Source organism: Triticum urartu, chromosome 2A (assembly GCF_056163025.1).
Source record: "Triticum urartu cultivar PI428250 chromosome 2A, HENAU_Tu73, whole genome shotgun sequence".
In the NCBI taxonomy this organism is placed as follows: Eukaryota; Viridiplantae; Streptophyta; class Magnoliopsida; order Poales; family Poaceae; genus Triticum; species Triticum urartu.
In genome coordinates, this window is record NC_141874.1 from 726877652 (window position 1) to 726894308 (window position 16657).

Below are 16657 nucleotides of genomic sequence, written 5' to 3' on the forward strand. Positions count from 1 at the left end.
AAAACTATGTATGCATCGTTGCAACACGGGCAATTAGATCGTGTAACTCCCTTCGTGATCATGATGGGGTAGATCGAAACTGATGTGAACTGTGCCGTGTAGATTGTGTGGAAGATTGAGGGGCTACTAGTAATTTTCGATCGCATGCATGATTGGCTGGGAAAAGGAAAACAGAGCGAGTGAGGTTAAAAGCTCACTGCGAGTGAGGCCACCACTCCACCCCACTCCACTCCACCAGTTGGTCTGATCTTCTGACCCCGCCGCGCCTCGGCGCTCTCCTCTTTATCTCTCGCCCCGAGGCCCTGCCTGCTTCTGACCACCGCGGCGCGGAGCACAAAGGCACCACCCTCCTCCCCCCTCCCTTCCCAGCCCGCAGACCTCTCCTGCACGTCACGAAACCCGAGGCGAGAGCCGGAGCCCCAATCCAAGAAAGCAAGGCCAAGCAGTGCCGCCTGCCTCGCCGTCCAATGCACCTGCGCGCGGTGGCGTCAATGGCGGCCTGAGCGCGTGTGCGAGCGAGCGAGCGGGCGAGGGTTGGACGGGCTGCGCACTGCGATGGCGGACCCGGCGGCGGACGGTAAGGCGGAGAAGATGGCGAACGGGTCGGCGGGGTGCGATGCGGCGGCGGCGGGGCAGGGCAAGAAGCGGGCGGACCAGGCGGTGGCGTTCCACGAGCTCTTCTCCTTCGCCGACCGGTGGGACCTGGCGCTCATGGCGCTCGGCACCCTCGGCGCGCTGGCGCACGGCGCCGCCATGCCCTTCTTCTTCCTGCTCTTCGGGGACCTCATCAACGGCTTCGGCAAGAACCAGACCGACCTCCGCGCCATGACCGACGAGGTCGCCAAGGTCCGTACTACTAGTACTACAGCGCCCGCTCCACTCCTACTGTTCGATCTTCTGTCCGATTTGTTTTCGGATCATTCCTCTCGCAAAGGTCACCAGTGTTCGTTCACCACTGATTGGTTTTCCTCGCTCCTCCATTGCAGTACGCGCTCTACTTCGTCTACCTCGGACTGGTGGTCTGCGTCGCCTCCTACGCAGGTGAGCTCCTCGTCTCCGTCCGGCGCACCCTCCACATCTCCGCAAAATACCCAGCACGCCCCTCTCCTCTCGCTTCCTCCGGCGCACTACGGCTGGGTACACGAATAGCAAGAACTACAGGGTCCTATGCGCAAAACTAGATCTGGTCATGGCCTGTGGGGCATCTCTCGGAGACCACCCCACTCACTAACACAAGTCCCGTCCCGTCGCCATCCCACCACAAACAGGAACAAATTAACAATAATTATGTTTGTCGCCTTCTCCGGCGTGTTCGACCTCGCCGGAGTTCTCGCCGGCGCCGGTGGAAGTCGTTGCAGTACCATCTTGGAATTAATGTGACTGAAGCTGTAACACTCTTTGTTTGGGTTCTTGGCAGAGATCGCGTGCTGGATGTACACCGGGGAGCGGCAGGTGATCGCGCTCCGGAAGGCGTACCTGGACGCCGTGCTCCGGCAGGACGTGGGGTTCTTCGACACGGACGCGCGCACGGGGGACATCGTCTTCGGCGTCTCCACCGACACGCTGCTCGTGCAGGACGCCATCGGCGAGAAGGTGGGCAACTTCATGCACTACCTGGCCACCTTCTTCGCGGGGCTCGTCGTTGGCTTCGTCTCCGCGTGGCGGCTCGCGCTGCTCAGCGTCGCCGTCATCCCGGCCATCGCCTTCGCCGGCGGCCTCTACGCCTACACGCTCACCGGGCTCACCTCCAAGAGCCGCGAGTCCTACGCCAATGCCGGCGTCGTCGCAGAGCAGGTAACAATAATTGATTCTTACTCCTAGTCATAGGATATTTGTCGCGGATCCGCTTCAGATTTGTGTCGGATTAATCTATGCATCATGGGTAGTGCGTCCATGGACTTCCCTGCCTGAATTCAGGGTGGTGGGTAGGTGGGGTGGTAATTTTCTGGTGGTGCCTGCTGATCAGGAACCAAACATGAGAAAATCTTTGTATTCTTATGCAGCATGACAACTGAGAACTGACCAACATCGCTTTAATGCTTTTGAACCTTTGTTCCTCGGGAATCCTATGAGCAATTCCATAACTAGGGTGGGGGCAGCGCATTGCGCCGGAATTGTCGTTTGTTTGTGCTTCAAGGAGACTTACACGACATGCTATCCTTCTAGCCATAGTGTCCCACTGAGCCTACGTTTAGATTTGGTTTTCAGAGTGCCTACAAATATCGTCTCTCATTTTATTTTCTTAATCAACTAGGTCCAGCAAATTTTACTCTATCTTCAGCAGAAAAAAAGCATATTAAATGTCGCTGATTAATAAAGTTTTTCGTGGATATCTTGGTTATTTTAAGGGGAACATAGAGAATAACTGAAGAAGACAACATGTGGTATTCAAAAAGGAAAACTAAGGATGATGTGTGATGACAGTGGAATATAGGAGGTTGGGTACGACTATTTTTGGGCATAGGATGTAGACAGTCAACCGTGGATAGCAGGGAGTTGGTGTATATGCTTTTCTGGTATTCCAAAAGAAAATCCACCCATATGCTACCGGAATTGTTTATTTATGGGTCATGTGCACATAAAGCGCTAAAATGCTTTGAAACACGTGCAATTTTCTTTTCGTCGGAGTTTAAAGGTGCTTTAGCCAGTTGTTTTCTGAAAGAAGTGCTTAAACTAGTTATCCTTATGCTCTGTTACTGCCTACAATTACTTGACCTAGTTATATACTTATGCTCTACTATTGCCTAGAATTACATGAGTTTATATTGATTTACTACACTTTATAGAACTAACTGTAAACAATGTTCTATATTGTCACTGTGATGTAACTCCTGGAATCAAGTTGCTTGGAACCTCACACCTAGTGCTGACTATGAATTGGTTTGTCATTCTCTCACAGGCAATTGCGCAAGTTAGAACAGTCTACTCATTTGTTGGAGAGAGCAAAGCTCTCAATTCGTACTCTGAAGCAATCCAGAATACACTGAAGCTTGGTTACAAAGCCGGGATGGCAAAAGGTCTTGGTATTGGGTGCACTTACGGGATAGCGTGCATGTCATGGGCGCTAGTATTCTGGTATGCTGGTGTCTTCATCAGGAATGGGCAGAGCGACGGTGGCAAGGCCTTTACTGCAATCTTTTCTGCAATCGTTGGTGGCATGTAAGTAAAAATTCTTCGTTCTGTTTCATCTATTTTCCCTTGTTTGTTGTTGCTGCTCTGACGTCTCTGGTGTCGTTGCTTGAACTTTGGTTCTGCAGGAGTCTTGGCCAGGCATTCTCCAACCTTGGAGCGTTCAGCAAAGGGAAGATTGCCGGATACAAACTGTTGGAGGTCATTCGCCAGAAACCCTCCATAGTTCATGATCATAAGGATGGCAAGTTGTTGGCGGAGGTCCACGGAAATATTGAGTTCAAGGATGTTACTTTCAGTTATCCATCAAGGCCTGATGCCATGATCTTTCGGGATTTCTCTCTGTTCTTTCCTGCTGGGAAAACTGTTGCAGTTGTTGGAGGCAGTGGGTCTGGAAAGAGCACTGTCGTGGCTTTGATAGAAAGGTTCTATGATCCTAATGAAGGTAATACCTGACTAATCACTGAGGCCTCATGTGTTATTATTTCTATATATATATCTTCAGTTGGATCTTATCCCCTTAAATTCCCTTGAATTGCAGGCCAGGTTTTGCTGGACAATGTTGATATCAAGACACTTCAATTGAGGTGGCTGAGGGATCAAATTGGACTAGTAAACCAAGAACCTGCCCTTTTTGCAACTACTATCATTGAGAATATACTTTATGGAAAACCTGATGCCACAATGGCAGAAGTTGAGGCTGCAGCAACTGCATCCAATGCTCATAGTTTCATCTCTCTCCTGCCCAATGGATACAACACAATGGTTAGTCTACTTTTATATGTTTCATAACATCAAGTCTGGTTGAATCAATCGATTATTTATTTGTTTGTATTTCTTTCATAGGTTGGGGAGCGAGGAATTCAGCTATCTGGTGGTCAGAAACAGCGTATTGCGATTGCTCGTGCTATGCTGAAGGACCCCAAGATACTGCTCCTTGATGAAGCTACCAGTGCTTTAGACGCAGACTCAGAGAACATTGTGCAAGAAGCTCTAGACCGCCTGATGGTTGGGAGGACTACCGTAATTGTTGCGCACCGTCTGTGCACCATCAGAAATGTAAACATGATCGCGGTGTTACAACAAGGCCAAGTTATTGAGACTGGGACACATGATGAACTTTTAGCAAAGGGAACCTCCGGAGCATATGCCTCCCTGATCCGTTTTCAGGAAACGGCACGTAACAGAGATCTTGGTGCTGCCTCTACCCGTAGGTCGCGCTCGATGCACTTGACTAGCTCTCTGTCCACCAAATCTCTGAGCCTCAGGTCGGGAAGTTTACGGAACCTGAGCTATCAGTACAGCACTGGAGCAGATGGGCGCATCGAGATGATCTCAAGCGCAGATAATAGCCTCAAATACCCAGCACCACGTGGTTACTTTTTCAAGCTCCTAAAACTGAATGGTCCTGAATGGCCGTATGCGGTGTTGGGTGCTATTGGTTCTGTTCTATCTGGATTCATTGGTCCAACATTCGCCATTGTTATGGGTGAAATGCTTGATGTGTTCTACTACCAGGACCCCGTTGAAATGGAGAAGAAGACAAAACTTTATGTGTTCATCTATATTGGCACAGGCATATACGCCGTAGTTGCTTATCTTGTGCAGCATTACTTCTTCAGCATAATGGGAGAAAATCTTACAACCAGAGTTAGGAGGATGATGCTGTCTGGTATGCATTTCTTGCTGCACCATAAAAAGATCATAATCATTGTACTTTTGTGGTCCCATACTAAACTTACAGTAAATCTTTGACATTTGCTGCAGCGATACTTAGGAACGAAGTTGGTTGGTTTGATGAAGAAGAAAACAACTCTAGTCTCGTGGCTGCTCGTGTAGCAGTTGATGCGGCTGATGTGAAGTCGGCGATAGCTGAGAGGATATCAGTTATACTGCAGAACATAACATCCCTGATGACATCTTTCATCGTCGGTTTTATCATTGAGTGGAGAGTGGCGATCCTTATTCTGGCCACTTTCCCTCTTCTTGTGCTTGCCAACTTTGCTCAGGTAATTTCCTCGAAGTCAACCAGTTTTTTCAGTACTGAACAGTATCTCACTCTAGGATAATGCAAATGATAAAAGAGACCAGTTTAGTGCACTTCTCTGAATCAAAATCTATATCAGAACCAAATATACCAAATGCAACTGGATATGGTCTAAACTTTGTGTTGTTTCTTTTGATGCTTGCAGCAACTTTCGATGAAGGGCTTTGCTGGTGACACAGCAAAAGCACACGCCAAGAGCAGCATGGTTGCCGGTGAAGGCGTGAGCAACATCCGCACCGTGGCGGCCTTCAACGCTCAGAACAAGGTCATGTCTCTCTTCAGCCATGAGCTGCGCATACCAGAGGAGCAGATCCTGCGCCGCAGCCAGACCGCGGGCCTTCTGTACGGCCTCTCGCAGCTCTGCCTCTACTGCTCGGAAGCGCTCATTCTCTGGTACGGTTCTCATCTGGTGCGGTCACATGGGTCGACCTTCTCCAAGGTCATCAAGGTCTTCGTCGTCCTTGTCGTGACCGCCAACTCCGTCGCCGAGACGGTCAGCCTTGCACCAGAGATCGTCCGTGGTGGCGAATCTATCCGATCCATCTTCGGCATCCTCAACAGGGCGACGAGGATCGAGCCCGATGACCCGGAGGCAGAGCGGGTCACCACTGTTCGCGGCGACATTGAGCTGCGGCATGTCGACTTCTCGTATCCGTCTCGCCCTGACATTGAGATATTCAAGGATTTCAACCTGAAGATCCAGGCCGGGCGCAGCCAGGCTCTGGTGGGAGCTAGTGGTTCTGGTAAGAGCACCGTCATTGCGCTCATCGAGCGGTTCTACGACCCGACAGGGGGCAAGGTGATGATCGACGGCAAGGACATCCGGAGGCTGAACCTCAAGTCCCTGCGGCGCAAGATCGCGCTGGTGCAGCAGGAGCCGGCGCTCTTCGCCTCCAGCATCCTGGAGAACATCGCGTACGGCAAGGAAGGCGCGACGGAGGAGGAGGTGGTCGAGGCGGCCAAGACGGCCAACGTGCACGCGTTCGTGAGCCAGCTCCCCGACGGGTACCGGACGGCGGTGGGCGAGAGGGGCGTGCAGCTGTCGGGCGGGCAGAAGCAGCGCATCGCCATCGCCAGGGCGGTGCTCAAGGACCCGGCCATCCTGCTGCTGGACGAGGCGACGAGCGCGCTGGACGCCGAGTCGGAGAGCGTGCTGCAGGAGGCGTTGGAGCGGCTGATGAAGGGGCGGACGACGGTGCTGGTGGCGCACCGGCTGTCGACGATCCGCGGCGTGGACCGCATCGCCGTGGTGCAGGACGGGCGCATCATCGAGCATGGCGGGCACTCGGAGCTCGTGGCGCGGCCCGAGGGGGCCTACTCGCGGCTGCTGCAGCTGCAGAACCACCGCAACTGATGGAAGAGCATGATTGATACCATTTGACAGCTTCGTCTTGGTGGGTGGGCGGATGGATGGAGGCTTGATTTTTGTGGGTGGTGGTGGTCTGGTCTAGTGGGTGTAGATACTAGGGCGACCGTGTGTTACTGGTCTCTTTTCTTTGTGCTTGAACTGCAAACCTTGTGATCTGGTCTTGATCTGTATCTTCTCCGTGATGAAATGCATGATGCAACTCTCGTTTTTCTCGCTGTTTTCTCCCGTGTGATGTGTGATGCAACCTTGTGTTGTGTCTCGAATTGATCCGTTCAGCGGTCATTCCCTCCTAACCAGAGCTGGTCGTGGAACGCCCGACGCTCGCCACACCCATCTCCCTTTCCCCCTCTCCGCCACCAGAGGGCGGGCGCCACTGGGCAAAGTCCGTGTGGCGTCGGTGTTGGCGGACCCTCTCCGCCGTCAGGAACGCCCGTCGCTCGCCACACCCATCTCCCTCTCCCCCTCTCCGCCGCCAGAGGGCGGGCGTCACTGGGCAAAGTCCGTGTGGCGTCGGTGTTGGCGGACCCTCTCTACCGCCAGAGGGCGCGCGCCACTGGGCAAAGTCCGTGTGGCGTCGGTGTTGGCGGACCGGTTTGACTCGACGGGGGCGTGGCGACGCGCGAGATCGAGGCTCGTCGGGCGGAGCAGCGAGGTGTCAAGCCCTGAACTCAGAAATGGGGAATTTAGCTCACAATCACTTCAATTTAGAGAAGAACAGAGGGCTTGAAACTAGGGTTTCTTCACTAGAAAGGGGAAAGTAGTTTAGCTCGCCACATGCGGCTAGGGTTTACAACCCAATACAATTCAACATGGTCCAGAATAAGGTAGGAGGCTGGCTTTATAGCCATTACAACTAGTGGAAAGAATAAGAAAGTAAAACAGAGCACATGGCTTGTCGGAAAGGCCACAACGACACTTGGGTCCTCCGTAGCCGTCGGATTGTCAATGAACGGATGGTGCTTGTCTATGCTGACGAACCGGTATCCTTCAAGGTAAGCTGTTGGATGGACGATCGATGGACTAAAATAGCACTGGCACGCAGGAACATGGGAGGAGCTAGGACTGGGCCTAACAATACCCCCCGATTGAGCCTGAGCTTGCCCTCAAGCTCGAAAAGAAGGAAAAATCTTCTGGATGCAGGCCGAGTCCTCCCAAGTAGCTTCTTAGATAGGCATATTCACCCATTTAACCAACCACCTGACCACACGAATGCTGATGTTGCCTTGTGGTCGAGGAATTAGTTTCCTTTCCAATATTGCTTCAGGTTCCACCTTTATAATACCATCAGGACCAACAAGGAGGAGGTGAGAAGAAGGAACTACTGCTGGCCCAATGCGCTTCTTCAGTTGACTGACATGGAAGGTGCAATGCAGCTGGCAACCTTCCGGCAATAATAGCTTGTAAGCATGATTTCCAATTCACTCCATTACTCTAAATGGGCCATAGAATTCAGAATGTAACTTCAGATGCCTGTGCAGACTTAGTGAAGTGTGTCTACAAGGCTGTAACTTTAAATAAACCATGTCTCCCACAAAGAATTCCCTTTCCTTTCTCTTCTTATCAGCATAATACTTCATTCTAGCTTGTGCTTTGATGAGATTTCGTTTGATCACTTCCGTTTTCACTTCTCTGGTCTGTAGCAAGTTATCACTATCCTCACAAATAGTATCTGGAAGTGCCGATTCTGCCACCACAGGAGGAAGGAAATCATAAAGAGCTTGAAATGGGGTCATTTGCAGGGAGGTGTGGAAAGAAGTGTTGTACCACCACTCAGCTAGAGCTAGTCAGCCATGCCATTTCCTTGGCTATTGAAAACACATACATCTCAAGTAGTTCTCATTGGTTTACCCTTTCAGTTTGGCCATCAGATTGTGAATGATAGCTAGTGCTCATGTGCAGCTTGATCCTCAGTTATTTGAACAACTATTGCCACAAGTGACTAGTAAAAATTGTCTCTATCATTCACTATTACCAAGGGCATGCCATGCAATCTGAAGATATTATCAGAGAAAGCTCTAGCTACAGCCTGCACTGTTATAGGATGTTTCATAGCTATAAAATGAGCATATTTAGTAAATCTATCCACCACAACCAGAATTAAAATTTTGTGCTCAGAAGTTGGCAACCCTTCTACAAAATCCATGCTTACATGTGCCTGAGTAAAGTCTGGCACATGCAGGGGTTCTAGGAGTCCAGGGTAAGGAGAGTGCTCTGCTTTGTTCAACTGGCATACATGACAAGTTTTGACAAATGCAACAACATCCTGCTTCATTCCTTGCCAATGGAATACTAACTTCACTCTATGGTAAGTAGCTCTTTCACCAGAATGCCCCCTAACTCAGAATTATGTAAGGTTTTGAGTATTTCCTTATCTCAAAGTAGTTGTTGTTCCCACCACAATTTTGTTGTGAAACCTGAGTATGCCATTTCTAAAGGAGTAAGCAGTAGTGCCAGGTGCAACCACAATACATTCAACAATTAGCTCTTTTATCTTGCTAGCTTGACTGTAGCTCTTAACTACTTCTTTCACCCAAGTTGAAGTTACAGCACTAGCAGTCAGTGCAGAAACCATGCATTTGACTCTTGATAATGCATCAGCACCCCTGTTTCCTTCCCCTTTTTATGATCAATAGTGAAATTGTATCCCAGCAACTTCAGCAGCAATTTGTGTTGAATGCCTTCAGTGATTTTCTGTTCCTGAATATATTTCAGGCTCTCCTGGTCTGTTCTTATGACCAAGGCAGTTGCTAAGAAGTAGCGTCTCCACTTTTTCACAGCCTCAATTATGGCAAGAGCCTCCTTGTCATAAGTTGACATTGCAGCAGCTTTAGGTCCAATGCTCTTGCCAGAATAAGATATATGTTTCCCTTCTTGCATTAACACAACTCCCAAACCATAACCACAAGCATCAACTTATAGTATGAAGGGTTTAGTAAAGTCAGGCAGGGCCAACACAGGGGTGTTAGTGAGCTTCTGTTTGAGTGCTAGGAAAGCCTTTGTTTGCTCTTCCTTCCAAGAGAAAGCATCCTTTTTTAAGCAATCAAAGAGAGGTCTACAAATGATGCCATACCCTTGGATAAATCTCCTGTAGTAGCCACTTAAACACAAGAAACTTCTCAGTTCAATGACACTAGTTGGTGTTGGCCAGTCCTGAATAGCTTTGATTTTAGAGGGGTCAGTAGACACTCCTTCTGAGTTGATTACATGTCCCAAATACTCTATTTCCTGCTGTCCAAAGGAACACTTGTCCATTCTAGCATAAAGCTTGTTGGTTTGCATAATGTCAAACACCTAGATGGACTTTATGCTCTGCCAAAGAGAAACTGAAGACCAATATGTCATCAAAGAAAACCACAACAAATTTTAGGTGACCAAACAAGAAGTTCATAAGAGCTTGGAAAGTTGGAGGTCCATTAGTAAGTCCAAATGACATCACTAGGAATTCAAACGGGCCCATATGTGTGGAAAATGTTGTTTTAGGGATGTCCTCCTCAGTCATTCTGATCTGGTGATGAGGGACTCTGCAAGGTCTCTGGTTAACCACTTTAGCACCATCTATGAGTGGGATTCTGTGATCACAGGGTCTACTAGGTGGCAGTCTAGTAGGCTCTTGAAATACTTTCTCATACTCATCTAAAAGGGGTTGTAGTTCTGAAGGAATTTATTGGGATACAGGTACCACATCATAGCCAGAAGTGGTGAACAAGAAAAATCCACAGACGGCTTGTTCCAACAGCTTATCTGTATTCTCAGTAGTTTCAGTTACATCAGCAAGTGGTACAGTTTCATCCAAAAATGTTATGAACTGTCCACTATTGACAGATATTCTCATCTCCATTTTGATGAAGTCCATCTGAATTGGCTATATTTCCTCACCCAGTCCACTCCTAATATCATATCATATCCCTTCAATTTCAACACTCTGGAAGTATCAGAAAATTTGTGGCCTTGTATTTCATAGGAACAGTTCCTTGCTGTGAATTCACTCCATAATATTCCTCCACTGGCAACCACCACTTTTACCTTGGGGGTAGGACTGGCAGTAACAGGTAATTTTCCAGCCATCTTAGGTGAAACAAATGTAGAGGTGCTACCACTGTCTACCAAAGCTGTGGCAGTGGTGTTGCCTACTTTAACTATCAAGATGAAAGTGTTTTTAGCAGCTCCAATGCCCATGGCAGCATGCATTAACACTTGCATCACTGTTTCATCTGGAGGAGGCTCAGCATTTTCCAAGTCAGGATCATCAAAATCTGTCACATATATTGTTTCGGGATTCTCATTGTCCTGAGCTTGCAGGGCTTGAATTTGTGCTCTTTGTGACCAGGCACCCATGGTTCTCTATACTTGTAGCATACTTGATTCTGTTTAGCTTGTTGAATAATAGTGTTTCTATTAGGTGTAGTGCTTACAACAGCTTGCTTGGGCTGATAAAAAAGAACCTGTCTTCTTGGTTTTGCATTACTTGATTTTGTGGTTGGGCCTTTTCCATTCTCCTAGCATACCATACAACAGTTTGCATATCTTTGGGCTTAAAACACTCCACACAGCTCTTAATGTAAGTGCTTAATCCTGACACAAAACTAGAGACATAGTAATCATCTGGAATTGCAGGATTTTCTCTTCTCATAATATTCATTAGCTGCTCAAACGGTTCTACATAAGCAGTAAGTGTAGTTGTCTGCTGCGCTGCATGAAAAGAGTTGACAATATCACAGGCAGAATCCACAGAAAACCTATCAGACAGTTATGAACAGAACTTGTTCCATGGAACATTACTAGAGGCATATCCTGTTCCTCTCCACCACTGAATTGCAACCACTTCTGTTCAGTGGTGGAGAGGAATATGATATGCCTCTAGTAATGTTCCATGGCACAAGTTCTGTTCATATCTGTCTGATAGGTTTTCTGTGGATTTCAGTGGTGGAGAGGAACATGATATGAAACAGGATATGCGAAAATTCTGTTCATATCTGTCTGATAGGTTTTATGTGGATTTCAGTGGTGGAGATAATAAATGGCCACTCTGATAGGGCACACTTGAAAATTGGAAAAATATAGTTTGTAGGAAGAGTTGCACGATGGTGCAAACAGAAACATATGATTTCTGGCAGTATGGATTCAACCTCTACTACATTCCGTGAAAGCAATATTATAGAAAATTATCTAGAAAAATAAGTTTCGGAATGGAATAAAGTAGTGTTAAATTTACCACGGTGAAGAACTTTCATAACAATGATTAAACATGGTATTCCATAAGCATTTTATGCATTATGTCTATTCCATTCCAATTAATACAATAAAAATCATGGTTTGGTAAGTCAAGATAACATGTCCAAAACAATAACATGCACGTTAAGTCGAACAACTATGACAATGAAGATGAATTAGTAAAATAAATCTTACCAATTGCACAAAGCCGAATTGAAGGTGTAGAACTGAAACAATTCAGTAACAATCAAAAAATAATAATCTGCAATGAAAATTATAGGAGGACATATTCTTACTTCTATTGTCTATAGATAGGGAAATTAGCATTTGAAAGCACAACCACCAAAGTTGTCATCGTAGATAACAAATACAAAATCATACTAGAAAAATACTGAATATAGAGTTTAGAAAAAAAATAAGTAGTGATCACTACTGATGCATATCCATTGGAGTTTTGACAACTCTCAACCAATTTGTATCTTGTTTCACAATACAACTTTAGGTCCATGAAAGACTAGTGAGAATGGATGGAAAAAATATGTTGATATTCCTTCAACTGTTTTTTATCACGTGCCTTCAATTATTCAGACCTATTGTTGTCAAAATTCTCGAGTCCGCATATATGCTGAAGTAACTCGTGACATTAACATACAAGAATGATTGGGAGACAACTAGAGGATCTAAGAAAAGAGTTACTTGCAAACATCAGGTTATATTGATTATTCATAAATACATTCAACACACACAAATATTTGCAAATAGTAGATGTGTTGAACAACAAAATAAGATTAGGGGTGTCATACCATCAGAAAATATTGGCGTACTTTGTAAGGTAATTTCTTCATAGGTTATTTTTATGATGGATGATACTAAAATCTATGCAAAATCGATCCAAATCTACTAACAGAATGATGGAGCATGTTTTATCTCCAGTGAATGGTAGCATCACCTATCTCAAAGGGATCCAGTAAGTGATTGACGTAACCTGCTAAAGAAAATCAGATCAGTAGAAAATTTGCAATGAGGTTACCATCTAAAACAAAGAAACGTTAATACTTGAACTTTAAAAAAAACAAAAAATCAATTTGGGGAATCAACCTACATGGAAGGATATGCATGCACGCAAAGATTTGATAATGCAATAACCAAACATGAGTACATGAACGACAATATGTACTCTTATGCATTCCTTTAGGAGCTAGCCCTTTAGGTAGTCATTCCCTGTGGGGATTTGTGGCAGCGTGAGTTTGTTCATTGCTCGTGGTGCCAATGGATGGGATCAATCTATGCACACATGTATAAGATCTAGACGGCGGCAAATGCCAAGGTAGGGTAGGTGAGCCATACCGTGTGGTGAAGAAATTGATGAACTGGCGATGGAGATCCAAGAATGGTGATGACGAGCGAACAATTGTTAAACTCGGCCAGGTAGGAGAAGTAAAGTGACACCGCGGACGGTGGCTGCGCGGCAGAGCCAATCGTTTCCCATCGATTGGTTGTAGAAGCCTCCACACTCCTCCTCCACGAGATTTACCAGGAGGCGATGGGCATGGATCAAGGCGTGGAATGTCGGGACTTCAAATTAGCCATCTCCAGTATGCTAAGGGAGAAATCCGATTACTTGAATATTTGATGTGGTGTGGACAGAAGCTTAAAGGGAAACAAACTCTGACGAAGATGGAAGCTTATAGGGGAGGAATCGCTCCACTTGTTACTCCTGCAATTATGCAGAGAAGATGAATAGGATCAGTTATGGAAATCAATTGGCGGGGTGGTTAATTGGGAAAGGGTGGGGGAGTTAATGGGGGAGGTGACTGGGTCAGGATTCATTGAGCCGATGTGGAAAAATATTTAGGCAAAGCGACGACTCCTCCTTGGCTCCTTCATCGTGCGGGGCAGCAGGGGCAGAAAAGGATGACACTGCAATAGAATCGTTGAGGTGGGACCTATGATGACATGGTGATACGTCCATTTTGCATCATGTTTTCTTACTGTTATTTACAATTTTTTGTCCATAGTAATGCTTTTTGGAGTAATTCTAATGCCTTTTCTCTCATAATTTCTAAGGAACACACCAAGAGGGGGAATTCCAGCAGCTGGAAATCTAGACATGGAAAAGCTACGTCAGGCCACCTATTCTGCACAACTCCAAATGGGCTAAAACTTTACGAAGATTTTTTATGGAATATATAAGAAATATTAGAATCAATAAGTACCAGAAGGGGGGCACCGGGTGGGCACAACCCACCTGGGCGCACCAGGCCCCCCTGGCGTGCCCTGGTGGGTTGTGGCCTCCTTGGCCCACCTCCGGTGCCCATCTTCTGGTATATAAGTGATTTTGACCTAGAAAAAATCACAATAATACTTTCGGGATGGAGCGCTGCCGTCTCGAGGCGGAAAGGGGGCAGGAGCACTTTTGCCCTCTGGCGGAGCGATGCTGCCTGGGGAACTTCCCTCCCAAAGAGGGAAATCATCGTCATCATCATCACCAACAACTCTTCCATCTTAGGGAGGGCAATCTCCATCAACATCTTCACCAACACCATCTCATCTCAAACCCTAGTTCATCTCTTGTATTCAATCTTGTTACTGGAACCCCTGTTCAAGAATTCATCCGATTAACCAGTTAACTTGCCGATTAATCCCTACTCATAGGGTCCCCGAGTAGCCGATTACCCGATAAATCGTCTGATTAATTGATTAAATGGCCGATTAACTTGCTGATTAGCCTATTAATCCCCTACTCACCAGCCGACCGAGCAGCTACCAGTTAACGATTTCCTCAACAATGACTGGAACTATAGATTGTTGCTAGGGGTGGCTAGTAGTGTTGATTACAACTTGTAGTTGATTACTATATGGTTTATTTGGTGGAAGATTATATGTTCAGATCCATTATGCATATTAATACCCCTCCGATCATGAGAATGTTTGTTGATTGTGAGTAGTTACTTTCGTTCTTGAGGTCACGGGATAAATTATGTTGCAAGTAATCATGTGAATTTGATATGTGTTTGATATTTTGATAGTATGTATGTTGTGATTCCCTTAGTGGTGTCATGTGAACGTCAACTACATGACACTTCACCATATTTGGGCCTAAGGGAATGCATTGTGGAGTAGTAAATAGATGGTGGGTTGCGAGAGTGACAGAAACCTAAACCTCAGTTTATGCACTATTCCATAAGGGACCGATTGGATCCTAGAATTTAATGTTATGGTTAGGATTTATCCTTAATACTTTTCTCGCAGTTGCGGATGCTTGCGGAGGGTTAATAATAAGTAGGAGGTTTGTTCAAGTAAGAACAACACCTAAGCACTGGTCCACCCACATGTCAAATTATCAAAGTAGCGAACACAAATCAAACCAACATGACGAAAGTGACTAGATGAAATTCCCGTGTACCCTCAAGAACGCTTTGCTTATCATAAGAGACCGTTTTGGCCCGTCCTTTGCCTCAAAAGGATTGGGATACCTTGCTGCATACTTGTTGCAATTATCGTTACTTGCTTGTTCGAGATTATCTTTCTACCAAACTACTCGCTACTTACAATTTCAGCACTTGCAGACAATAACTTACTAAAAACTACTTGTCATTTCCTTCTGCTCCTCGTAGGGTTCGACACTCTTACTTATCAAAAAGAGCTACAATTGACCCCCTATACCTATGGGTCATCAAGGCTATTTTCTAGCACTGTTGCCGGGGAGTGAAGCGCCTTTGGTAAGTGGAATTTGGTAAGGAAACATTTATATAGTGTGCTGAAATTTATTGTTACTTGTTACTATGGAAAACAATCCTTTGAGGGGTATGTTCGGGGTATCTTCACCTCGTCCGGAACCACAATCAATTGCACCCCAACCTACAACACCTATTGAAAATATTGAATATGAAATTCCTATGGGTATGATAGAACAACTGCTAGCTAATCCTTATGCAGGAGATGGAACTGAACATCCTGATATGCACTTGATACATGTGGAACAAATTTGTGGATTGTTTAAACTTACAAGTTTACCCAGGGATGAAGTTATGAAAAAGGTTTTCCCTTTACCTTTGAAGGGAAAAGCATTGGCATGGTATAGGCTATGTGATGATATTGGATCATGGAATTGGAATCGTTTGAAATTGGAGTTTCACCAAAAAAAATTATCCTATGCATCTAGTTCATCGTGATCGGAATTATATATATAATTTCTGGCCTCGTGAAAGAGAAAGTATCGCTCTAGCTTGGGGGAGGCTTAAGTCAATGTTATATTCATGCCCCAATCACGAGCTCTCAAGAGAAATTATTATTCAGAATTTTTATGCTCGACTTTCTCGTAATGATCAAACCATGCTGGATACTTCTTGTGCTGGTTCTTTTATGAAGAGGACTATTGAATTCCTGTGGGATCTTTTGGAAAGAATTAAACGCAACCCTGAAGATTGGGAACTTGACGAAGGTAAAGAGTCAGGTATAAAGCTTAAGTATGATTGTGTTAAATATTTTGTGGACACTAATGCTTTTCAAAAGTTTAGCACTAAATATGGACTTGACTCTGAGATAGTAGCCTCCTTTTGTGAATCTTTTGCTACTCATGTTGAACTCCCTAAAGATAAGTGGATTAGATATCAACCACCTATTAAAGAAGAAATTAAAGAACCAGTATCAGTTAAAGAAGAAACTATACTTTATAATGTTGATCTAGTTGTTCCTACTGCTTATTTTGAGAAACCTCCTTTTCCTGTTAGGATAAAGGAACATGATAAAGTTTCAACTATTGTTAAAAAAAGCTCTGTTAGAACACCTAAACCAGATGAACAAATTAGAGTTGAACCTAATATTGCTATAGTTAAAGATCTCTTGGAAGAAGATGTGGATGGGAATGTTATCTACTTCTGTGAAGAAGCTGCTAGAAT

At 45.7% G+C, this 16657-nt stretch overlaps 1 protein-coding gene and 1 pseudogene across 1 annotated transcript; one reads left to right on the forward strand and one right to left on the reverse strand.

Moving 5' to 3' along the window:
• The first annotated feature begins 227 nt into the window (after positions 1-227).
• On the forward strand, positions 228-6758 carry LOC125540118 (ABC transporter B family member 19). The gene is made up of 9 exons (XM_048703708.2): positions 228-846; positions 987-1041; positions 1418-1794; positions 2900-3159; positions 3258-3574; positions 3671-3894; positions 3976-4801; positions 4897-5138; positions 5322-6758. Exons 1-9 carry the CDS (start codon positions 556-558, stop codon positions 6528-6530), a joined length of 3801 nt encoding a protein of 1266 aa, XP_048559665.1. The 5' UTR covers positions 228-555; the 3' UTR covers positions 6531-6758.
• A 3448-nt stretch (positions 6759-10206) lies between these two features.
• Positions 10207-16657, reverse strand: part of LOC147987232 (uncharacterized) — a 41302-nt pseudogene continuing 34851 nt past the window's right edge.